Source organism: Homalodisca vitripennis, chromosome 4 (assembly GCF_021130785.1).
Source record: "Homalodisca vitripennis isolate AUS2020 chromosome 4, UT_GWSS_2.1, whole genome shotgun sequence".
Classification (NCBI taxonomy): domain Eukaryota; kingdom Metazoa; phylum Arthropoda; class Insecta; order Hemiptera; family Cicadellidae; genus Homalodisca; species Homalodisca vitripennis.
Genome location: NC_060210.1, coordinates 132,211,468 through 132,234,100, shown reverse-complemented (window position 1 = coordinate 132,234,100; position 22,633 = coordinate 132,211,468). Strand labels below are relative to the sequence as shown.

The following is a 22,633-nucleotide window of genomic DNA, read 5'->3' as shown; positions in this document are numbered from 1 at the left end:
AATTTATATTAAAGCTATATCTAAAGACAAAATTGCATCATTAGGCTTAATAGACAAATTGTAAATCACTTGTAAAAAATTCAATTTCATAACAGTATAAATTATTCCACTGCATCTTACTCTACAGCCACAATTACCCTATTTCTACTGTATGCCATAATTAATTTGAAATACTTCCAACCCAGATTTCTGGTTAGGTCTGAAACAAAATTGATAGACATTAAATATCCTTACCAGTGAAAGCTCCACTGGGAACTTTATATGAGTTTTGTGCTGCAGCCACAACATTGCTTGGCAAGTTGTTCTTGGTATATTCCAAGTAAAGTGCTGGTACTCCAACAATTACCTCTGTAACATAAAAATGTTTCACTACATTATCTATGTAGGCTACACATATTTTGTCCATGCTTAATATATAACTTGTTTTTAATTTCACATTAATAAATAACTAGTAGATTATATTTCATTCAACAAGTTAAATGCTTAAGTAAATGGATATTTTAAGCATGAGAAAAGGTTGTAACTTACAGATCAAGAAAGTATAATATACTGTTAAACTTCAATAGCCTGAACCTCAAGCATTTGTAAACTCCTCAACAGTAAATTTTTATTAATCCCTATGAACTTCACAAAACAATCCAAAAATTTTTTCTATTACACTACATAAAAATTCTCAAAGAACCAAACTTGTTATTAGAAATGAGAAATAGTTCATTTTGCCTTTATAGCATGAATTCCTTAATGCTACACATTTATTGTAACTTTAAAACTTGAATTTTCCACTGAACCCACGCCAAGCTGCCAAAACTTAAAAGATCAAATTTGTACATATTGTTAACAGTTGATTGTGGCAGATGCCTTGCATCACAAAATCCACTATAGTAGTTGGTGCACTCAGTATAAAGGTGCAGTGAAGGTGTTGATTAAATGTGAGATGTCATAACTCAAAATGCCTGTTTTTGTGATTTTGTTTCATTTTAGTTTGACTTTTTTTGTTCCCTGATAAATATTGGTTTAACCCCTTCAACACATTGTCATATTGTTACTGTTTTATTGTCATATTGTTACTGTTTTATTCTGTTGCCTACTGTAATATTGTGCAAGAAGCATTTATATGACAACCACACGTTGTTCAAATAGTTCTGGCATTTTCTACTAGATGCCTGCACTTCCTTGATCCTCTGTAATGAGTGTTTGCACCTTGGTGACTTCGCTGTAGTCACACAGTGCAGACTGCTACCATGTGTTGTTGTTGCATGTCACCTTCCTGGAGTATTTTATGGTTTGATTTCTAGTGTTTATTGTACCATAAAAATATGACACACAAATAACCGATTGGCTTCGTTTGGGTGATGATGAAACAGACACAATGACAATTACTTGGTGGACAATATAACAATAATTTTAAGACACAAAAAATAACCTATTATGCATTTAAAAAGTATATATCTACACTCTACAAACATGTCTCAGTAAAAAACAGCAAAAGAACATAATTTTAGATTCAGAAACAAAACCGTTACAGGGTTAATAGTTGTGTTTTAATAGTTAATAGTACAGCCTTGCTAAAAGTTGAACAAATGTTGATTTTTTTATTGGCTATGACAAAAACTGCAGACGTTTCTGGTCTTGTAGATTTAGACAAGGATTCACAATTACTATTCAACTACCACCCAGTCCATCCTCTATTAATTTACAAGGGAACTGGTTAGCTGAAGTTCTGCTTTCAACCAGTTATTATGTTAGCTAGTTTAACTATTTACATGGCAGTATACAGTAAGTGCTTTATATTCCTTAGAATAGACACAGGCAAGACAATGTATCTAAATGCTCAGCCTATCACTGAAGGGACTGGATAAATTTTAATTTCTCCATCTGTCTGTTTGTACGATATCAGAAACAAAATTATCAATAGAATTGAAATTTTCTATACATTTCATTATCATTTTTGTACAAGCAACTCTGAGTTCAATGTGGTGCATGTCATTCCATGGGATTTGGCTGAGCATTAGAAAATATTTTTAATTGGTCTTAGGGGTAACCATGGTGACGAGAAAACAGCAGAATAAATATACTTGTAAACAAATTGCATAAGATCATATGTGATTTTGAACATGTGACATTTTTACTCATGCATTAAAACAAAAGAATAATTCAGAAGAAAGTTGATGTTAAAATTCGGTAACAAGGCTTAATTTCAGCATATTCTTACATTGTAGTACACCTACCTAGCTCTCAGGAACTTTTATTATTATAACACTGCTATGAGACCTTAACTTGATGAACAAAAATTTTAATGTATTACATGGCAAGATATCCTGACAAAAATTTCATCCGCAGACTTAAAATTTTGCATGAAACTTCATTTCTACAAACAACAATGTGTTCTATGATGGTGCATTGTCCAACCATGGAATTAGTCTGAGCGTAATTTTTGTGTCAATTTCTTTTATCTACGATTGATTGTCTGTTTGTCTATCTGCCCACAGGACTTGAGAATTAAATGAGTTATATATTTGAAATTTTGCATGCAACCTCAGCAAAGCCTGTTATGGAACACATGGTGTGATGTACTCCTACCTTGTTTGTATATAGGAAAAATGAATTGGTTGATGGTGCATGTTACTCCACGGGATTTGGCTGAGCGTAAACAAATATTTTTACATTGGTCTTATAGGTTATCATGATGGTTACGAGAATATCACTGAATATATAAATCTGTAAAAAAACTAAGTAAAATCAATATTTTTATTAGAACAATTTAGAAAATAAACAATAGTATAATGAAAAGTTGATGACAAGTTTTGATTTCAGTGTATTCTTGCGTAGTTCTCTCCCCAGCTCACTGAAACTGTTATTAATTAAACACTACGTTATAAAAGCTAAATTAATGAAAATGAGAATACAACTTGTGAATGAAGCTAAATGTATTTTTCTTCTTAATTACAAATAAAAGAACCACTTCATGCAAACAAGAATTTTAAAAATTGTATTAATAAACAAAATAATTATTAAGCAACAGAAGTGGGAGAAAACCCCCGACTATATAAAAATACAATACAGTCAATGTTACAAAGAGCTCAGCTTTGCATTGACACAAACAGGAAAAATGTTGAAAATTTGGTGTAATAATAATTTTTGTTCACATTATGTGATATTTTTGTGTCATTACATACAAAATAAAGTTTTTTCATCAGCTTTGCATTTTTTTTTTTTTTTGCACAATCTCAAAGAGAACACAAAATTATTTTGCCTACAAGGAGACATTTTACTAATTCTTTATTTTCTCGGAACGAAGCATTTGTGACACCACATATATTAGACAAAAAATATTTGCATTCACATCTATCAACCCTGAAAAATGTGCACTTGTATCGTAATCACCTTGTATATATCAATTCTGTATATACATGATAATATTTAGTCATGAGAAATATTACACAAAACATGGAACAGATTTCTTATCTGAATACAGAAAAAATGACGTTATATGGTATTTTAATACTGCAGGCCGTACTGATGGACGAATGCATTCCCATTCAGACCCTCAAATTTGTATGTTATGCGACATTATTATATAGAGGACTGTTTATCGTTTGCCTATACTATGTAGCAAATTTGGTATGGCTACTTTAAATAAATTGTTAATACTTCGAGAATGTTAATACAAATATTGATCTAATCATTCAATCTCATTTTTGGATGATCTTCTCATATTTTGACCATCATTTCTCCTGTATTCTAATGACAAACACCAGAAAAATTACATTCTGGACCGAGATAAAAACATGTTTCTTAAAATTAACTAGTCTATAGGTTCAATTAAAATCAAATTTATTAGTAAAAACTGTAAGAGTTAAACACACATTTATAATTTAATAAATTTATTAACTTATAGGGGTGGTAATGGCAAATAACATGAAGTTATTGAAGATTACAAGTGGAACTACTTTTTTCACGTGAAGTAATATTTCATTGCTCTACATCTGCTGGGGATCATGTGGTCTTAATGTGACCGAGATTCAACGTCATATTGAGCGAACATATTAGTGTGTATGTAATCTTTGGATATGTAAAATGACAATAATGCTGAAATCAGGGGATTTTGATCCAAACAAGTGTTAATTTAGACCTTCAGAGAATAAAAGTTTATATTGGCTTGATACATGTGCCTCCAACCAGCAGCGAGGATAAAATCAGCACATTTGGTGCTGTTCTACGTTGATGGCGGCATACAAAAACCATCCCTTGAGTACCTACCACTAAAAGATCAAAGTCTAGAGACTGATCACGAATGCTTCTGGCCTTTTCTGCTAGCTAGTAAATGCAACTTGATACAGCAAATAAATATTGTAAATTCACCCAACTATAGCTAAGATTTCTGCAAGTAGTTCCACTTATTTATTTGTTACTGTCACCCGTAGAAAACTTAAATTGTCTTGTTCAGAACGATAGCAATAGGTTAATAATGTTAAACCTCAGCCATTCTTTTCAAACATACACCTAAGGGTATAAAAATTAATTACTGAATTTCCTAATATAACCGTTAATAAAGCCTTTCAAAACATCTAATAAAAGTAGAACTGATAATATTTTGCATTAAAAAAAATTATTTTGTCATTTTCTTTAGCTTTGAAGTTGTAGCTTTCTTACTGGCTAGATGTAACCAAACATATGTTTTTTTTGGACAGCTGATACATTGTTAATAGTTTCCCTCCAAACAAATTGAGGTTATGTTCAAGAAGATTGAAGTTTTCTCTTCAACTGGGGAAATTTTCATTTTGATTTGGTAAGTTTTTGCTGGTTTTTTTAACTAATACAAAAATCAATTCTTGATGTCACGTCCGTAACAAAAAACTACTAAAAGTTTAAATACCAATTGTAATAGTTGGTTAATCAACATGAAATTTTATAAAAGTTAGGAGTGTACCTTTTTTAATTAATTGGTAGTCTTTATGTGAATGAATAAAAATATTTTCGACAAAAAATAAGTGTTACAGACGTGACATCTCGTACTGTTAAACACGATACTATCTTGTCTGATATGGAAAAGGCAGTGTTTAACAGCTTGTGTGTGCTTTTAAAACCTATAGGCCTACTTGAAGTTTGTTTTTGTACCTTGCAGTGATTTCAGTAGCCTAGGCTTACATGGTGCCTTGTGTTTCCAACCTTAAAAAAATGTGTGCTAAACATTAAACTTCGTTTGAGTAAAATATGCCAATATAATTAAGGTTGTGAGTGAGTGGTGATATCAAACCCTTAGATAGCCTACAGTATTTGTAATTTTAATGGATTCTAAACAACAGTAAAGGTTAAACCTTCACTTGTCTTCATTGGGCATTCCTATTCGCCAGTTACTGAGTTACTGGACATACCCACACCGCAACTGGATGAAGTGGGCAGATGTGATCACCGCTTAGGCCTACTGATTACAAAGAGGTTACATTTCTAGTTATGTTATAGTCTTAAACTTATAGTTTTGGAGTGGTTATTTAAAACTAATATAACCTGTTTTATTTTTTCCAGAAAATGTCGAGTAGAGATCGTGTTGCCAAATGCAGAGCGAAGAAGAAGGAAAATCCAACTAAGTGGCAAGAGCATCTTGAGAAAGATAAGTTGCGTAAGAGAGCCGTCAGAGCTAAGGAAAAAGAAGATTTACATGGTGATAATAAACTTTTACTCCTAAAAAGGGAAAAAGATAGGGAAAGACAGCGTCGTTGCAGGTTGAGAAAGAAAAATGTTAATGTTGAAGTCTCTGGGTCTGATCTTGGCTCTTACAAAAGTCCAAGAACCCTAGGAAAGGCTGTGAAGAAGGTAAAAGCTTTGTTGCCTAAGAGTCCGTCAAAAAAACGTGCAGTTTTTAAGCGTTTAATGTATGAAAACCTTGGTCCTGAGATAGTTAAAAATATTTTTAAAACAAGAAAATCTGGATCAAGACAACTATCAGAAGAGTGCAAACAGAGCGTGATTGAATTTTTTAACAATGATGAGATTAGCCGTCAGGCTCCAGGAAAAAGGGATGTCAAATCTGTAAAGGACCCTCTTACTGGGAAACGGGGCCTGATCCAAATTCGCCATATGGTTATGGGAATTAGAGAGGCTTATGAACAGTTTAAAAGTTCGCATCCAGACGAGAAGATTTCAAAATCTAAGTTTTATAGCTTGCGGCCTAAACACATCCTGCCCTTAAGTGAGATGCCCCATACAGTATGTGTTTGCATTAAACACGCCAACTTCTCGTTCTTGATTGAACCAATATCTAAATTTCATCCTGCATTCCCAAAAACTCATAATGAGCTTTTAGGGTCAGTTTGTTGTGATACAGAATCAGTGACCTGTATGACAAATGAATGCGAGAACTGTATTCAAAAATTAGAGACTCTGCTGAGTTCTGATGTTGATATGAATAAAAGGCTCAAGTGGAAGGAGTGGAAAACAGTAAATAATAGACCTAAGTTGGTAGAAAATACTACAACGTTGAAGAGGATGGTTTTAACATTAAACAGTCAACTAGCTGCATTTAAGACGCACACATATATTAAAAGAGTACAGGCACAATACTTTGAGAAGTGTAAAAAATCTTTGACCAAGAACCCCAAAAGTGCTGTAATGCAAGTAGACTTTGCAGAAAATTATTCGATCATCCAACAGGATGAAATTCAAAGCGCTCACTGGGCTCATAACCAAACTACAATATTTACCTGTTGTATTTGGCACAATGACAAAGTATACAGTTTTGCTGTCATAAGTGATGACTTGAAACACAGCAAAAACTCAGTGTTTGCTTTTATGAAGGCAATTATAGTTAAATTTAAGGAAGTAGTTCCACAAGTAAATAAGTTGATTGTTTTTTCAGACAACTGTGCAGGCCAATTTAAGAGCCGGTATAATGTCGCAATTGTCTGCTACGCTGAGAAAGATTTTGGAGTTACGTTGGAGTGGAATTTTTTTGCTTCGGGGCACGGCAAAGGGGCAGTTGATGGAGTGGGAGGTTCTGTCAAGAGAACTGTCTGGAGGGAAGTTCAAGGGAGGCAATGTTTTGTGAGCACGCCTTATGATTTTTATGAGACAGCCAAAGTAAAGTGCAAAGAGACTGTCATTTTATTTGTCCCACAGGCTGAAGTAGATTCAGTTGCAACACTCCTCACTAAAAGATGGGACAACCTGATTGAGATACCTAAAATACAATCTATGCATCACTTTCAGGGGTATGACGATAACTACATGCTCATTGGTAAGACATCGGTTGATTTGATGTTAAAAGTTCCAATTGTAGAAGAATCTTTAAGTGATGAACCTTCAAGTGAAGAAGAAGACAACCCTTCTAGTTCAATGACTCTAACAAAAGATCATGACCGCTTCTATAGGTTTAAGGATGTGTATACTGACTCTAAGGACAGCTCTAAAGAAGAAGAAGAAAATACAACGAAACCTGCTCCATACACATTTGATGAATTGAAGCTGGATGTGTACCTTGTCGTCTCATTTACCACGGGTAAAAAGACTTTGAATTTTGTGGCAGTAACTCAAGGAGAAGTACAGCCTGATCGTGAAATTGAAGTTATGTTTATGGAACCTTATGGAGGCAAATCTACGTTTAAGCCTAATGAAAATGACATAAGCTTTATATCTTGTGACCAGATCGTTGGCATTTTGCCTAAACCTGATATAATTACCAAGGGAGGTAGAATTCTTTACCAGTTTAAAAATGATGTTGCTCTGTAAAAGTTAGGACTTGGACTTTTGTCAAGCTCTGTCACTAAGACAATTTAGTCATTATTTTATTTATTATTATTATTTTATTGTTACTGACTAGTCAGTAATATTCTTCTTGTAATTTTTTTACATTATTCAGGTTTTAGATCAGGTAAAGTTTTTCCACCACTCACGGTGATTTTTCTCTCGCCCATGGCGATTTTAGCCCTCACACACATATATTACATGATTATATTATTATTAATTATATTATTACATATAATATATGTTAAAGTGTGCATTGTGTCAAATAAATGGTTTTTAATGAGAAATTTTACTTTATTGTCACGTCCGTAACAAACCCCAGTCACGTCCGTAACAATGTTTACATTTTTTTATTTTTTATTTCCAATGTTTTCTGATTAGACATTAATGTTTCCCAGTAGGAAATTTTCTTAAGACTATCACAGATAATTTTAAATTGCATATTTCTCAAATAATTAACAGACTTTTAAACAGTTGTCATACTATGTCAGAACCTAGGTGCTTTTCACGTCACGTCCGTAACACCAACTCTATTAGATATGGCATTAAAACAAATAATGTTATGTATTTTATATTCAGGATGAAAATTGTATACACATTTGTCTATCTGCTTGGTATTAAATATTTATAGAAAAAAAAAAACTTTAATTTTTATTCTAATGAGAAGGTGTGTAACTGTCACGTACGCAACAAAAGAATGGCTGACCTGTCTTTTGCCACTCTGATAGTTAATTTGAAATTTAAATTAACAAGTGCTGAAACTGCTGAAAATAGGGTGATCATTTCATACTGAGTAATGCCAGTAGGCTATTATAAATAGATGCATACATCAATGCATTTGTACACAGAATTTTGTTATGTTCTGCTTTAATTATCTAACTGAAATGTTTGATACATTATCCTGAGAATAGTTTAGGCACTAGGCTGATAAAAATTCTAACCTTAAAAACACTTACCAACATTTGGATCCAAAGGCCCAGTTTTCAAGAATTGGATGATTTCATCAATAGACTTCTTGCTTCCATTCATTTTCCAATTTCCACCAACGCAAAATTTCCTTCCCATGTTTCTCAAATTTGAAAAACCTAGAGAAAATAAATGTACCTTTACAGTAGTTTCTCCAAAGAGCAAGAGAGAATGAGAGAGAGAGGTTACGACCGTTAAGCTTTCAATGTGAAAAGATTAAAATGACCTTGTATTGACCTTCATTTCTTAACACAAAAAAAAGCAGTACATGACAGATAACACGTACTTTACTGTTTTAACGGTATATTCTACGTTTTGATTTTTTTTCTGTATATACAGACAAATATTATATAAATAATGCGCAGTTTTCAATGTTCAGAATTTATATATTAATTATGAGTCGTTTATGTATATGTTTTATTGTGTATTATAGTACCACATTTTTATTTGTGTTTTATTATAGTACCACAAACTCTAGCTCAATAAATATAGTCACTAATTTTCATAAAATGCTGAAGCGGCCCTTTCCCTTTCGCAGTGCAGATAATAACTACGGTACCGTATTTGTACACCCTCGGGATGGAAAACATCGCAGTATTGGTTATGTTGTAGTATAATCCACTTTAGACCCAGTGAGGAAAAAAATAGTAGATGGGCAAATGAAACAGCAAATGAGCTAGTATGGTTGTGTATTAGGTATGCATTTATGAATAATTGTTATTATACCAGAAAGCCTGTTGAGCACGTTAAGAAAGACAAAATTTCTAAGTGGATCATAAGTTCTACTGCAAGTTATTTATCTATGGTATTAAGCAGTTTTGTTAGTCTATGGCATGACACCAACAAAAAGCACAGCTGTACTTTGAAATTTGTCTTAATCACAATTCGAAAATCACATGATCATACAAAAGAAGAGGAATAGAGAGGTATTGTTACTTAAAAGAGTGGAAATTTAAAAGTACTGTTCCACTCAAATGATTGATATGAAAGTAAGTTGAAAATTGTTAATATATTATAACATTGCAATATAAAAATGTAAAATATTGACTTACTTCGGTAAATATTGAAGTAAACACTCATAGTGTCTTTCTTTATTGCTGGTTCATTAACAACGTAAACAATCGACTGATAAGCCAAATTGGAATCAATACCAAAGTGCTATTATCAGTCTTCAACTCAAATGACAAAACAGCTGATTTTATTAGGGCGGCAAAGTTAAAAGTATAGTAAATAACATAAATTTATAAAATAGAGCATTTTAAATAAAGCGCCCGGAGAAAGGGGAGGAATTTTATATAGGCTTACATTGACGTTACTTATAAAATGTCAATTAAATGTGCATCCATTTTTACGTCTAATTCATGCCTTATAATAATATATACATTTAATTCCACATTACCTGCTCCACTTGCAGTTGTAATTTGTAACAAATAAATAGTTAAAGAGATTTGAAGGGCTCCTGTTAACAAATTAAAATAATAGTGTTAAGAAATTGTGGACAAAATAAATTAAAAATCACACAAAGCGCATTGATCAAAAACTTTCTTTCATGAATTAAAATACAATTATGAGGTTATTATATTATTTGTCTATTATTATAATTACGATTCGTACTTAGCGTAATATGATTCATTATAAATTATAGTCCATACAAAAAATGCTATTAACTACAGAACAGACACAAAATTACAACATGTTATAACTTAGGCAGATAGGCTGCACTGTATTATAAGCAGAGGAGCAGTGCTTATCAGTGTGATTTAATACTGCTATCATCTTGGATCTTGACCCGTTATTATAATTGTAAATTAATCGCTCTTTTATACTTCTAATCTTAGTTAAAATACCATAAATAGGTAGGTTTGCTGAAACATTTTCATTTTGAGGAAATAAGGATCAAATATAGAGAAGAAAATTCTACTCAATAATAGTATTAAAATATCCATTAAGTTTTACAAATAATTATTGTGTTAACTAATTATGAATTCTTGCCATAATTGTTATTTATTTACTACAAAAAAGTACTCATTAACTTTTACATTATATAATTAGTTTAAATATACATCATCTCTACTGAAATGATGCTATTAACTACAATGTACTGCAATGATTTTTTGATTGAGATGTGTTTTTCTAGGTTCAAAACAATCTCTTGAACTCCAGAGACAGCCCTAGGCTATCACAGTTGTAGCCTTAACAATTCTGATATAATTCAAGGACAACAAAATAGAGAGAAATTTAGGATAAGTTGCTAACCCACAATGATTAGTCTAAATATCAGTGAAAACTAATAATAAAAATTGCTTGAGTTATAGTTCTTTTAAAATTAGAATGAGTTTTAATGAAGGTTATATTTAATGGCATTTAATTTTGCTTTTTATTTGTTGCCTATTTTGATGTTCAAGTTATTATAATAGGGCTCATACAGTCAGCCAAGTAATCTGTTCCAAAGTAGTCAGTCTGAAAACTGTTCCATATAAGAAAGAATGGATCAATTGATTTGTAACCATTGTGTGACAATAATGTTAAGTTTCTACATGTCATGTTTATTAACTACAATTTGTATTCTAAATCAGCCTTTTGAAATTGTCTTCATAGTAGTACTTCAACTGTCCAATAAAAAACCCAAACAAGTTGAAACTTGGTACAAAAATTAATTGGTCTTATAAATATCTAGACTGAGTTAATTGGCCAGCTTTTATGCCATTTGTTTCCAATATGGTGACCGCTTAATCCTTAAAATAATTCACAACTTATCTATGAACTTATAGCAAAAAAATAAAGTGTTGTGGTATGTTTATAACATTTTCTAAACTTTTGTGATTAACAAATTTTTGCATCTTGAATGGTTTTTAAGGTACTTGTAAATCCCATTACAAATAAATTATTAATATTTAAGCTGTAACTAAATCTACATAAGTTACTTCTTTCAACTGAGCTGGGATGACTATGTTTTAATTATGTAACTGTAGGATAGTCCTTGTTTCAGGATGAATATTACTGATGTGGCTGATGATGGAAGTTTATACACTTGTATTTCTAATAATCGTCTTCTGATTTATGACGTTCCAAATAACAAATTACTTCATAGCCTGACAGAAAAACCTGAAACTACAAAAACGAAGGTAATTTGTTGATAATGTTTGATTATGTATGTGATATAAGATCGCTGAATAATCTTTGAACTATAGCCTATAGTATTTATTCTAATGACATTCTACTAAATACGGAAAACCAATTAAATACTGTAAAAACAACCAAATAATATTCTTTGTTTTAAGTTTGCTATTGACCATGGAAGGTTTAAAAAGATTACAGGATTTCAGACATTTGCCGTCGTTACATCGAGGTTTGAATGTTTATAATGTTTACAACGTTTATAACATAACGTTTTGAGGAATCTATCCTCTCCATCAGGTGGGGAGGAGGGTTAATATATACAAAAATAAAGAACAGAATGCAAAAAAGAAGGGAAATAAAAGGGTTCATCAAACATATCTGAAAACTGCTTGGATTCCAGTCCAGGCGTTGTCACTGCACAGAATGCAAGTCACAAGCACAAGTCACGAGTACGAGAATCACAATCACACGTCACAACACCAGCACAGGCGAAAGAGCTTACTTGTTTATTTTGGAATAGACTTCCTCTCGTCATTACTTCTATTGAGACATGTTCTTGTTTTGTTTTAATTGTGAAAAATAGATATTCTAATGGCTAGCAGAGGAAGGTTCGGTTTGAGATGTATCAGACAAGGCGCTGGGCAGAGGGATATATGTGAATATGTATGTAAGCATTTAACATTCAATAAATTTGTATAAATTGCGTAATAGAGCAAGTACTTTCTGTGATTCAATCTTTACTGAAATTAAATTTTGCTATTGCCGCTTATACAAATTTAATGAATGTTAAAAAGTCGATTGACAAGTATTTGGTCTCTGATTATGTGTTTGTTTGGTTATTTAAACACATTTGTGACAGAAATGGCCAAACGAATATATAGTATAAATTAAAGTACCTTTTTGTGTTAGTCTGTTTGTGCATCGATATTTTCTAAAATACTCAACGAATTTTGATATGGTTTTTGACTGTCGGCTTTGTTATGAACTAAGACAGGTTCCTAGGTATGAATACATGTATAGTTGTATCATAAAAAAGGGAGAAAAGTTTGTATAATGTGAAAATTGATATGTTTGAGCTCTTCTATTGTTAATACTGACTAAACCTTACAAACGACTGGACCGATTTGGCATATTTTGGTTTTAAAATATTTTTAGAATTTAAAGGAAGGTTTGGAAGGTGAGAAGCATTGGAAAAGTTTTTAGAATATTTAATAATTCTGGAAAATAATATTAATGTTTACTTTACGTAATCCCAAGTTAACTGGCCTTAAACAGCTAAACACTTTCAATAGAAGTTCAGTAAAGGGGCAGAAACATTTGCTTACGTTTTAATTTTATAAAATATTTAATAATTATACATACAGTACTTGATCAGTTGTGTTATGCAGATTGCAAAGAGAAAGATACTATCTAATTTTTATTTTACATTGCACCAGTGACGAATAACCCATCTAATGCATTAAAAATTATATTTAAATGGTGTTCTAAAGCCCACCTTTATGATAAAAGGTGTGAATGTTTTCCACATGAGTTTATCGCAACTGGTTGTCTCTCTTAACAGTTTAACTGTAGTTAAAGGAAAATCAAATGGAGTGCACACTCTTCCCCTTATATCAGAAGCAGAATACAAGCGACAAAGATGCATTTTATATTTTATTACTAAATTGGTCCTTTTAAGCTTACATATGCACATATTTTTTTGATTGGGGTAAAAATCAATATTACTTATAGCACCTGAAACATCGCAGACCGAAAATAATCGCTTTAAGTTGGATTCCAAAACCTACTATGTGTTTATTTTCTTGGTCAGTGCAAAATATAAACTTAACTGTAAAACTATAAATAAATTAGAGCAGAAATGAATTTAAATGGTCGTATTTGACTCTTTTTGACCACAGTAACTTTTCTGTTGTACATAAGCTAAATATTGTATTTATCAGAACAAAAACAAACTATGGCACTTAAAATATCTTAGACAGAAAGTAAATTGAAAGAGCCAAAAGTAGACGCTCTTTAATTGAACTTGGTTTTTGTTGGCATATATTTTCTTCATCAGGCCACAAGTCAAACTCAACTTGAAATACCTTAGATAGAAAATTAATCTAAACAGACTGCTCTTTTGGACCAAATTAGGTTTTCATGACTTATGTGTGTAAATTTATTTATTCAATCAAAACTAAAATAGAAACAGTTAGTATGTTATTTACCATTAACCATGGATACTGAAATTATATGTACCTGATAAATCTACTTATGTTTAAAAAAAATTGTAAGGATCCATCATATTACGTTTTAAATGCTTTCACTTAGTAAGGTGTGTCCTTCAGTTTTGAAAATTGCGTGTGAAACCGCGGGTAACTGCTAGTACAAAATAATTGAATCATAAAAGATAAGGGCTCTTTGGTGTAGTGGTAGCTCACACACCCGGAAAGTGAGAGATCTCTTGTTAGTTACGCTTAGTCTTAATGTGTATGAAAGGGTGTATTTAATATACTCTAACATGAACGTTTTAGAGTATAAAAATATTTGTTTCCAGTTTACTCTGTTTATTAAAATTAATATATTACAAATATGTTGGTATTCATAGCAAATTTATGTACAGATTCTGAAGATTTCCCCAACAAACACTGCAGTTGCATGGCTCAGGTCCGTTCCAAATCAGTTATCAGTGATTCATATTAATTCAAAATTTGTCTCAAATGTCAACCCGTCTGAAGATTGTTCTTTTGAATATGTTTTATGGAGCCGTCACAGTAAATATTTGGCAGCGTTTTCCATACTTTCAGTAAGTATACTCCAAATTTCAAATCAAATATATTCATTGGACATTTGCTTTTTTTAATACACAGTATGACTCAATTTATTTAGATAATGGCACAGTTAATATTCATGTCTGAGTATTGGATCAAAGGTTGACATAGTACAAGATGAAACTCAAATTTACTATGGCCAACCTGATTGTATAACAGTACCATTATTTTTATATCTGATTGGTTAATATTGTGTATATATGTGTGAGGAAGTGCAGAAATCTTCTTTTACCACCTTTTGTTTATGATCATTATAGCTTTAATTTATTTTTTGGTTGAGACCGAAATGCAAGATTAATTTGTACAAGAGGTCATTGCTCTTCCACAATAGTTTGAAACAACGTATATACTGTGCTTCCATGACAGCTGTTGTGTTCTCGCAGGTAGCAAGTCTTTGATGTATAGTGTGTTCAATGCTAAAATCAATTGTTACATTGTAACCTCTAATTTTTGTCACTAGCAGAGTTTCTAATTTTATGTTAATCATGTAATACATTTCTTTACTTATTGATAATGATAATTTAAAATATCAAGTTATTAATTAATTGTTATATTTTTATAAAAGTTTTTTTCCAAAATACTGTTTAGTATATTTTCTTAATATTCTTTTACTCAATAAGAGGAATTCAATCCAATTTAGTACTTCATAAACATTGTTACCAGATAAGCACAAAATAAGCAATGTTAAACTGTTTCAGATATTTACGGATGTGTACACGCTTGAAAATGATATTGTTGAACATTTAACAAGTATAAATGGAGCCAAGTTTGATGATCTTGGTCATCCCATCGCTCAGTTTAGTCCTGATGGAGAATACTTTGCCTCTGTAAATATTTCAAACAATGGCCATACCATTTCAGTGTACAGTATCACAAATTCATCATGGAATTGTGTTCAGGTATAATTTAGTTATTTTATATACATATGTGAAATGACAGATATGTTTATCTTTATGATCTAATATTGTTAGTTAAACACGCAGAATTTTGCATTTAGATGTTCTATATTCCCTTCTCCATCTAAGAAAAATAGCAGATGGAGACCCAGGGCAAGAATCTCATTTGCTATAGTGTAAAACAGTTTGTATAACCCCTAGGCCCCAGAGGGTTTGGGGATGTTTACTGTTAGAATCTCAGGCAGTGGTCTAGTGTGACAGAAGTATCACCTGGAGTCTAGAGGATTGGGAAATGTTTACTCTTAGAATATCAGGCAATGGTTTAATGTAACAGAAGTATCACCTGGGTTCTATCTCAATCTAAAATATTGTAAATGCCTGAAGCAGAAACTTTGATTACGAAATTTTGTTATAAAACCAACTTATACAACTGTTTTTAAAATAGACAGGACTAAGAAGAATACTTTTATTACCATTTAAATTTAAACTTCTATTTGTCTCTTATTTTAGTGTAACGATTCTCAATAAGTTGTTTTTTAAGTATATAACTGGTGACCTATCAACTATATGGCCGTTCCTAGGGTTGTCGACACCCAGGGCAAGCCTGTTCACCCTCACATCAAGATTAATACAATCATAAAGTTATAATTTTTACATTCAGTCACATTATAACAAATAGCATTTATTATGAAGTATAGTTTTATTGCAATTCTATATTATAATACAAATAAGTGTAGATTGTGGCTGTTTTTCCCAAGTTTCCTGCTTCAGCCTAAAACTGCAGTTCCCTCTCCCTCAGCATACAACCACTGTGATTGGGACAACTTGTCCCAGTAGCCTCCCCCTTTGAATGGTCCTAATCACCTGTTAAGCAATATTATATATAAATATAATAATATTTGTGTGTGTGTGTGTGTGTTTGTGTGTGTGTGTTTTTGTGTGTGTGTTTTTGTGTGTGTTGTGTGTGTGTGTGTGTGTGTGTGTGCGTGCGTGCGTGTGTGCGTGTGTGTGTGTGTGTATGTAATATCTTTATTGAATTTTTTGTATTGCACTCGTCAAATCATATTAAACTAAAAAGAACCCAAATCTATACAATCAAACTTATATTGCTTTCATTCACTCCTGCAACAGACACACTACCTAGCATCTTTCATAAATCCCAGTAGCTCATCATGATCTCACCAACTAAATCAAATTTTTTAGACACCAAAAGACATTTGATAAGAGTTTTAAATTGAATTAAGTTTTGGATGCTCATCAGAGTTTTGAGGGATAAACTTAAAGTTGTCTTAATGGTATAGATCTTAGTTATATATAATAATGCTATAAAGTAGAATAATGTGAAATTGTTTTATGATTACAGTTTGGAAGAGTTTATTATATATTGGTAGATAAAAAAATCAATACAATTTTTGAGAAATGTGGATTAATAAATATTTTATTAAAGGAGCATTCAATTTAAACTGAGTTAGAATCATGTTAGTTTCTTTTGAGATAGACGGTGTTGGTCACCGACTGCCTGGATGTAGGCGGTGTACTGTGGTGCCAGGATTCGGCAAGTCTACTGGTCTGGCAAGCAAGTGCAGGCCTAAGCATGTCACTGCAGCTCGTCACTGTTGACGGCAGAGTGGAGCACACACTGCACGCAGACTCTGCACCCATCACCAATGTTTGTCTGTCTGCTTGTGGTCGAATGGCTGCTCTACACTCGTCTGACACAAGGGTATTACAATCTTCAAGCTGTATTATTCACGTTAGAGATATCAACACTACTTATAACTTCTTAAATTTAACTTGGAGACATCTGAAAATTTAGGATTTTCAATTAATTGAATACAAAAGAAACATTGGTGGTTATTTTTTAACAATTAAAACATTTAGCAGTTTAATCAAATGTGTACTATGAAGAATATTTAAACTGTTCGTTCAAGAGTTAAAGTGAAAAATGTTTTATGTTTTAATAATATACCTTTAATAATTTACCTAGATTATGTTCTATAATTTAATTCAAAATATAAGACTTCAGGCAACAACAAAAATATAATTTTCTTAATTTTATGCCGCAGTCTATGTTTAAAGAGTGTATCATTTGTTAAGGATATCTTACAAAGCACCACACATATAAGTTTGCAATGACTTCCAATCAAACTAAAGGTGGTTGCAGAAAAAAGGAATAGTTTCAATAAACTTTCTTAAAGCAATTTACTTTACTAAGCCTTCATTATTAAAAGTCTGATTGAAAAGGGGTCAACTTTTAAAGACTTCTTAATGTAGATGTTAATTTATTACATTGTGGATCTTCAACAGGTAAGGATACTGGACTTGCTGACCTGGCAGCTGGGGTCTATGGGAGTGTTATTCCATCCCCCAATCGTGCATGAGTCTTCCGCTAGGTCCAGGCTGAGAGAAACAGTACATCAGAATGAATCAATCAGTGTTTGTAAGCTCTTTGGTTAAATATTATTTAAACTGTTATTGATAGTACATAACTTAATTTGATGTAATGTATTTCATTACTTTGTTAACTAGAATAGACTGCCAGAAATCTGAAATGCACGTGCTCAGTAATTGTAGAATTGATTATAGAAGTATGGATAAAAGTTATTCTAAATCTTGAACCATATCATTCATATAAAAGGTCTCAAAATGTGACTTGTAAAGTGCCAACCTCATTGTTAATGGTTAGGACAATAAATAAAGTTGTTACCATGTGGTCTAAAATCATGAATTTAAATTTATTGGTGTGTTACATGTAAGTATTACATGTTATTCCTTTATTTGTTTTAAATGATCCATTTTAAAGTATTATGTTGACTGATAATTTAGTTGAAAATCACTTTATTAATTATATATATAATATTTTATATTTATAATGGCATCACTAATTAAAGTAATCCAAACCTGTCAATTCAGATCAAAATTCCAGGCCTATTCTATTTCAAACAGATTAATTTATTGATCTTCAATATAAAATCATAAACACAAATCATTTGTTTTCTAGTTAAACATTCTTTTAAACTTTTTTAAAATCAACTTTACTTATCAATATTCTTGAAACCAGAAGGTACCTTATTCAAAAACCTTTTTCTTGCACAGGATTTCTTTTATCTGAATGATAAATCCAATTTATGATTAGAGAATGCCATTTTATTCCCCATGTCTAGTGTTTTAATTTTACGTTTATCACCCAGCCTCTCTATCATATTAGCATTTGATATATTTTGTTTTATGTAAGACAGTGGTGCACATATATAGTCATTATAACCATATTTGAAAAAAAAACATATAATAACAGATGTAACCTACCTTAAATTTATGTTGTCCATAATATAGGTAATTTTTGGCCACTTCATGGTTTTTGACGTAATATTAAATTCATAGCGAATGCGTAACAGTGTGTTACTTACATAATATTATTCTTGTTTTATTTATTGTCTTCTATAACATTGAGCAAAAAGCATTTCTATGGCAGCCGTTCATCGCGCAAGTAGTACTGGCATTTTCTACTAGATGTCAGCTCTTACTTAGTCCATTGGCATGGGTGTTTGAACTTTGGTGAATTGGCTGTAGTCACACAGTGCAGACAGCTACCACGTGTTGTTGTATGTCATCTGTTTTGGATTATTTTATGGTTTTGTTTCTAATGTTTTTAAACTCTAAAAACCTGTGTCTGTAAAAAAACAGAAACATTTGAGCAAAACAATATAATTTTAGGTAGAAAAAGCTGTTAAAGGGTTAAGACTCTACTATAGATTCTTGGTAACAATTCAACCTTAAAATGTAGTTACAACATTTTGCAACTTTTAATCCTTCTTATTTATTAATGAATATATGGTATTTTTGTATTTGCTTGCTGTATAATCCATAATATTATTTTTACTTACGGTTTGTTTTTAATTAACTGATGTTAGTTAATAAAAGCTATGTATTTTAGTTAAACAACTGAAAGATTGAGTTTTTTAATTTTAAAGGATAATTGGCTGATTTTAAAATTGGCATCATCTGTTTAAAGACGTATTTTACTGGAGAAGTATTAGAAAATGTAAGTGATAGATCCGTTATATAGCAACAGAATAAGAGAGGACCCAAAATAGATTTTGTTAAACCCCGGCTTTTGTTAAATTACGGCAACTACCTTATTAGTAACTAACTAAGTGTTTAATTTCAACATTTAGTCGTGTATGAATTAAATAAGAATTAAATTATTTTAAGGTATAATCATTAATTTTTAATTTTATTCAAAAGAGGATAAAGTGACATAATGTTAAAGATTATGTACTGTCAAATCAGATACTTGATAGAGTTTATAGAATTATGGGTTGTGTGTCAAATGAGGACACACACACACACACACACACACACACACACATATATAGAAAGAAAGAAGAAAGAAAATATTTATTTCCCAAAAATAAAACATAGTTAATACATAATAAACAATAACAGATTTGTATACAATAAAGTCCTTGACCTGCCAGGGTGTCGACCAGAAAAAATATGCTATAAGATTTACACTAAGATAATTGAAGCTCACAAAATTAAAATATTAATATTTACATAGACATCAATATAATCTAAAAGTTTAACTTAACTGTTTTCCTAGAATGTACTAAAATTAAAATAAAAAATAAAAAAACACGTTTTGGTTAACTAACATACTTAAAATACTCTCCCCCAGCTCTAAATAATTCATCTTTTTTTATATTTATATATATATATATATTTATATATATATATATATATAAAATATTTACACACATATATATTTATGAGCTAACATAGTTATGGTTTCATTGGATTCTAAAACTAATTCATTTAATTCAAGTTTGTTGTTGCCAACAGTTTTCTAGTTGAAAATTCCAGACAAGAATTTATCAAGTGGTATGACATACATTTCTTTCTTTTGTAATTTAACTTTCAATTCAGTTTTAATCGCTCTGTATTTTAGAAAACCCTTGTTTAGCTCTCCTAAACAATACCTCACATTTGATCGACTATGCGACTTGACAGATTAATAATTCTTGATTTTTCATTATTTAGTTTTTCTAGTAGGGTTTTTAGTTCAAATCAAACTAGAACATTAAGATCAGAAGAAAAATGCCTTTAGCAAACAGTTTAGCTGAGTATGCATTTATGCAATTTCCATTATTCACTAAAATAAGTAATTAAACATAAGTGTATTACTTTCACTAAAATATTTTGCTTCTCAGTTTGTGATTGTATGGCTAATAAAATACAACCGATGTTGACTTAAGGTGGCCCAATAACTTCAACTCTGTGTGAGTTGAATCATGATGCCTCAAGATCAAGATTCCCACGTTTGCTACAGTTCAGCAGTGATGCCCATTACTTGGCCACATATGAGCCCATCTTCCCTAATACACTTTGGGTGTGGGACCTCACTTCCGAGCTTCCTCTGGATACCATCGTCAAACTAGCAGATACCACTAATGTTCTAGGTAAGGGATACTTTTCCAGTCACATTATCCGTAGAGAATATCTTGCAAATGGTTGGAGATTCTGAATAGGAACCTCTGTTATGAAATGAAAATTGTTTATTTGAATGGGTCAAAATGACTTTACATTGATTGACATGCCCTTGTCATACAAATACTTAAACCTGACCATTAACAGTGAACTCCTTTCAATGAGTATGTGTAAACAAAGAGGTGATTTCTCACAAGACAAATACAATTATGAAAGTATGTGTACGCCAGAGGTGTATTCAGGGGAACTGTCCATACCCTTCCCCTCCCAAATTATCTGAGAAATATAATGGAGTTTGCAAAAAATTATATACTTCTACTAATAACTTTAGTATAAAATCAAATAGCACAATTCATTTAAATTTTTAATGCCAACATATTGATTTTGGCTTATAAATTTTCATTGCTTAATTCAACCCAACACAATTGACAGTTTTTTTTATCCCGACTTTGAAGAAATCTGTTGCCTGAAATCTTAAGCATTGTTTAACGCCGGTGTGAAATTCAACATCCACTATTGAAGCGCTGTGTAGCGAGTTAGATCTTCTATCACTGGAAAGAGTCACATGTTGCTAGATGTGGGCTCTATGGAGGATGACTGAACATCTCACATCCAAAATTATCTAAGAGCAGTTAGGCACAATTGGATGTATTGCATTGTTATGAAGTAACAAAATTTTCAATTTTCATTTTCCCCGTTATTTGTTTTTTATCACCTACCGTATCTCACTGTGCTTTCACTCATTATTCCATCCTCATAAACATTAGAAAGTCGGCAATGGATTTTAATTGGTTTGTATTTTTTTACAAAACTTAATCACTGAACCCATTTACAGGAATTTTCAATTGCAGCGCTCATTTTAACTAGTTGTGGTGAGTAAGTAGAAGATATACAGACCATCCACAGTCACAGCTTGATGTGTACTAAGGGTACGAATATTTTTATCCCAAGAAGGCAGCTATAGTCTCACCTATTGCTGAGAAGTTCTCAAACATTTGTAATATTCTGGATAACCTCTGTACATTTTTTTATAACGCCATTCATTTGCATTCTCGTACAGTAAATTAATAAAGGCCTTCAACTTTGTTTGTTGCTTGAACACTGTATCTAATTAAAAAATGACTTTGGATGTATCACACAAATATTCAGGTGTTTCATTTTCGTCCTGAGAAATTGATAATATTCTCTGTTGTCTGATCTTGGGAATTCTTCGGTCTCCTATAAAAACAATCATGACAAGTCATAAGGCTGAAAATTCACTTGTCATATAAGGCAAAGGAGACCTCTTAGTTAAAACTTCAGTGATAATGTAGCATGTTTGGTTTACAATTATAATACAAAGACATTTAAAGCTATTCAGCTATATAGTTAACAGCCCAAGTTTTTGAATGTCCGTTTATTTATGCATATTTTGTCTTTGCAGGTCTGCTGTGGCATGATAGCGAGCCTCAGCTTGCAGTAACTTTGTCAAACAATAGTGTCTTGGTGTGGACACCTCAACAGACTGTAATTCACAATCAACATAAGAATAAACACTACCCGCTCACTGCAGAAACATACATGTATTCCAAATGTAAATAATACTATCATTAAAATATTTTTTTTTTACTTCCA

The 22,633-nt window shown here is 31.6% G+C and overlaps 2 protein-coding genes across 4 annotated transcripts in view; one reads left to right on the top strand and one right to left on the bottom strand.

The window, feature by feature from the left end:
* Positions 1-10,408, bottom strand: part of LOC124360182 (triosephosphate isomerase) — a 17,097-nt gene extending 6,689 nt beyond the window's left edge. Inside the window, exons 1-4 of one of the 2 annotated variants that reach the window (XM_046813567.1) lie at positions 10,321-10,408; positions 10,106-10,165; positions 8,697-8,825; positions 235-348 (exon numbers count right to left, since the gene is read on the bottom strand). In XM_046813567.1, the coding sequence (XP_046669523.1) occupies positions 235-348; positions 8,697-8,825; positions 10,106-10,165; positions 10,321-10,339 (322 nt within the window). In that variant the 5' untranslated portion in view covers positions 10,340-10,408. Of the gene's footprint in view, positions 1-234; positions 349-8,696; positions 8,826-9,758; positions 9,778-10,105; positions 10,166-10,320 lie in introns of those variants that run through there. The other variant, XM_046813568.1, reaches the window with a different exon arrangement.
* Positions 9,360-22,633, top strand: LOC124360181 (WD repeat-containing protein WRAP73-like). 2 transcript variants are annotated; one of them, XM_046813565.1, is made up of 8 exons: positions 9,364-9,695; positions 11,696-11,831; positions 14,429-14,611; positions 15,335-15,535; positions 17,031-17,255; positions 17,840-17,972; positions 20,788-20,991; positions 22,443-22,633. In XM_046813565.1, the coding sequence occupies exons 2-8, from the start codon at positions 11,697-11,699 to the stop codon at positions 22,598-22,600; spliced, it is 1,239 nt and encodes a 412-aa protein (XP_046669521.1). In that variant the 5' UTR covers positions 9,364-9,695; position 11,696; the 3' UTR covers positions 22,601-22,633. The 2 variants fall into 2 exon arrangements, with proteins under 2 accessions (XP_046669522.1, XP_046669521.1); XM_046813566.1 differs by lacking the exon at positions 14,429-14,611 and having other exon boundaries at positions 9,360-9,695.

What these genes read in the sequence shown, in the direction of transcription:
- LOC124360181 (XM_046813565.1), top strand. Translation starts at nt 11,697, where the DNA reads ATGAATATTACTGATGTGGCTGATGATGGAAGTTTATACACTTGTATT. An exon ending in CAGCGTTTTCCATACTTTCA is followed by an intron (nt 14,612 to 15,334) that starts GTAAGTATACTC and finishes AAACTGTTTCAG; the next exon opens with ATATTTACGGATGTGTACAC. An exon ending in GAATGAATCAATCAGTGTTT is followed by an intron (nt 17,973 to 20,787) that starts GTAAGCTCTTTG and finishes TGTTGACTTAAG; the next exon opens with GTGGCCCAATAACTTCAACT.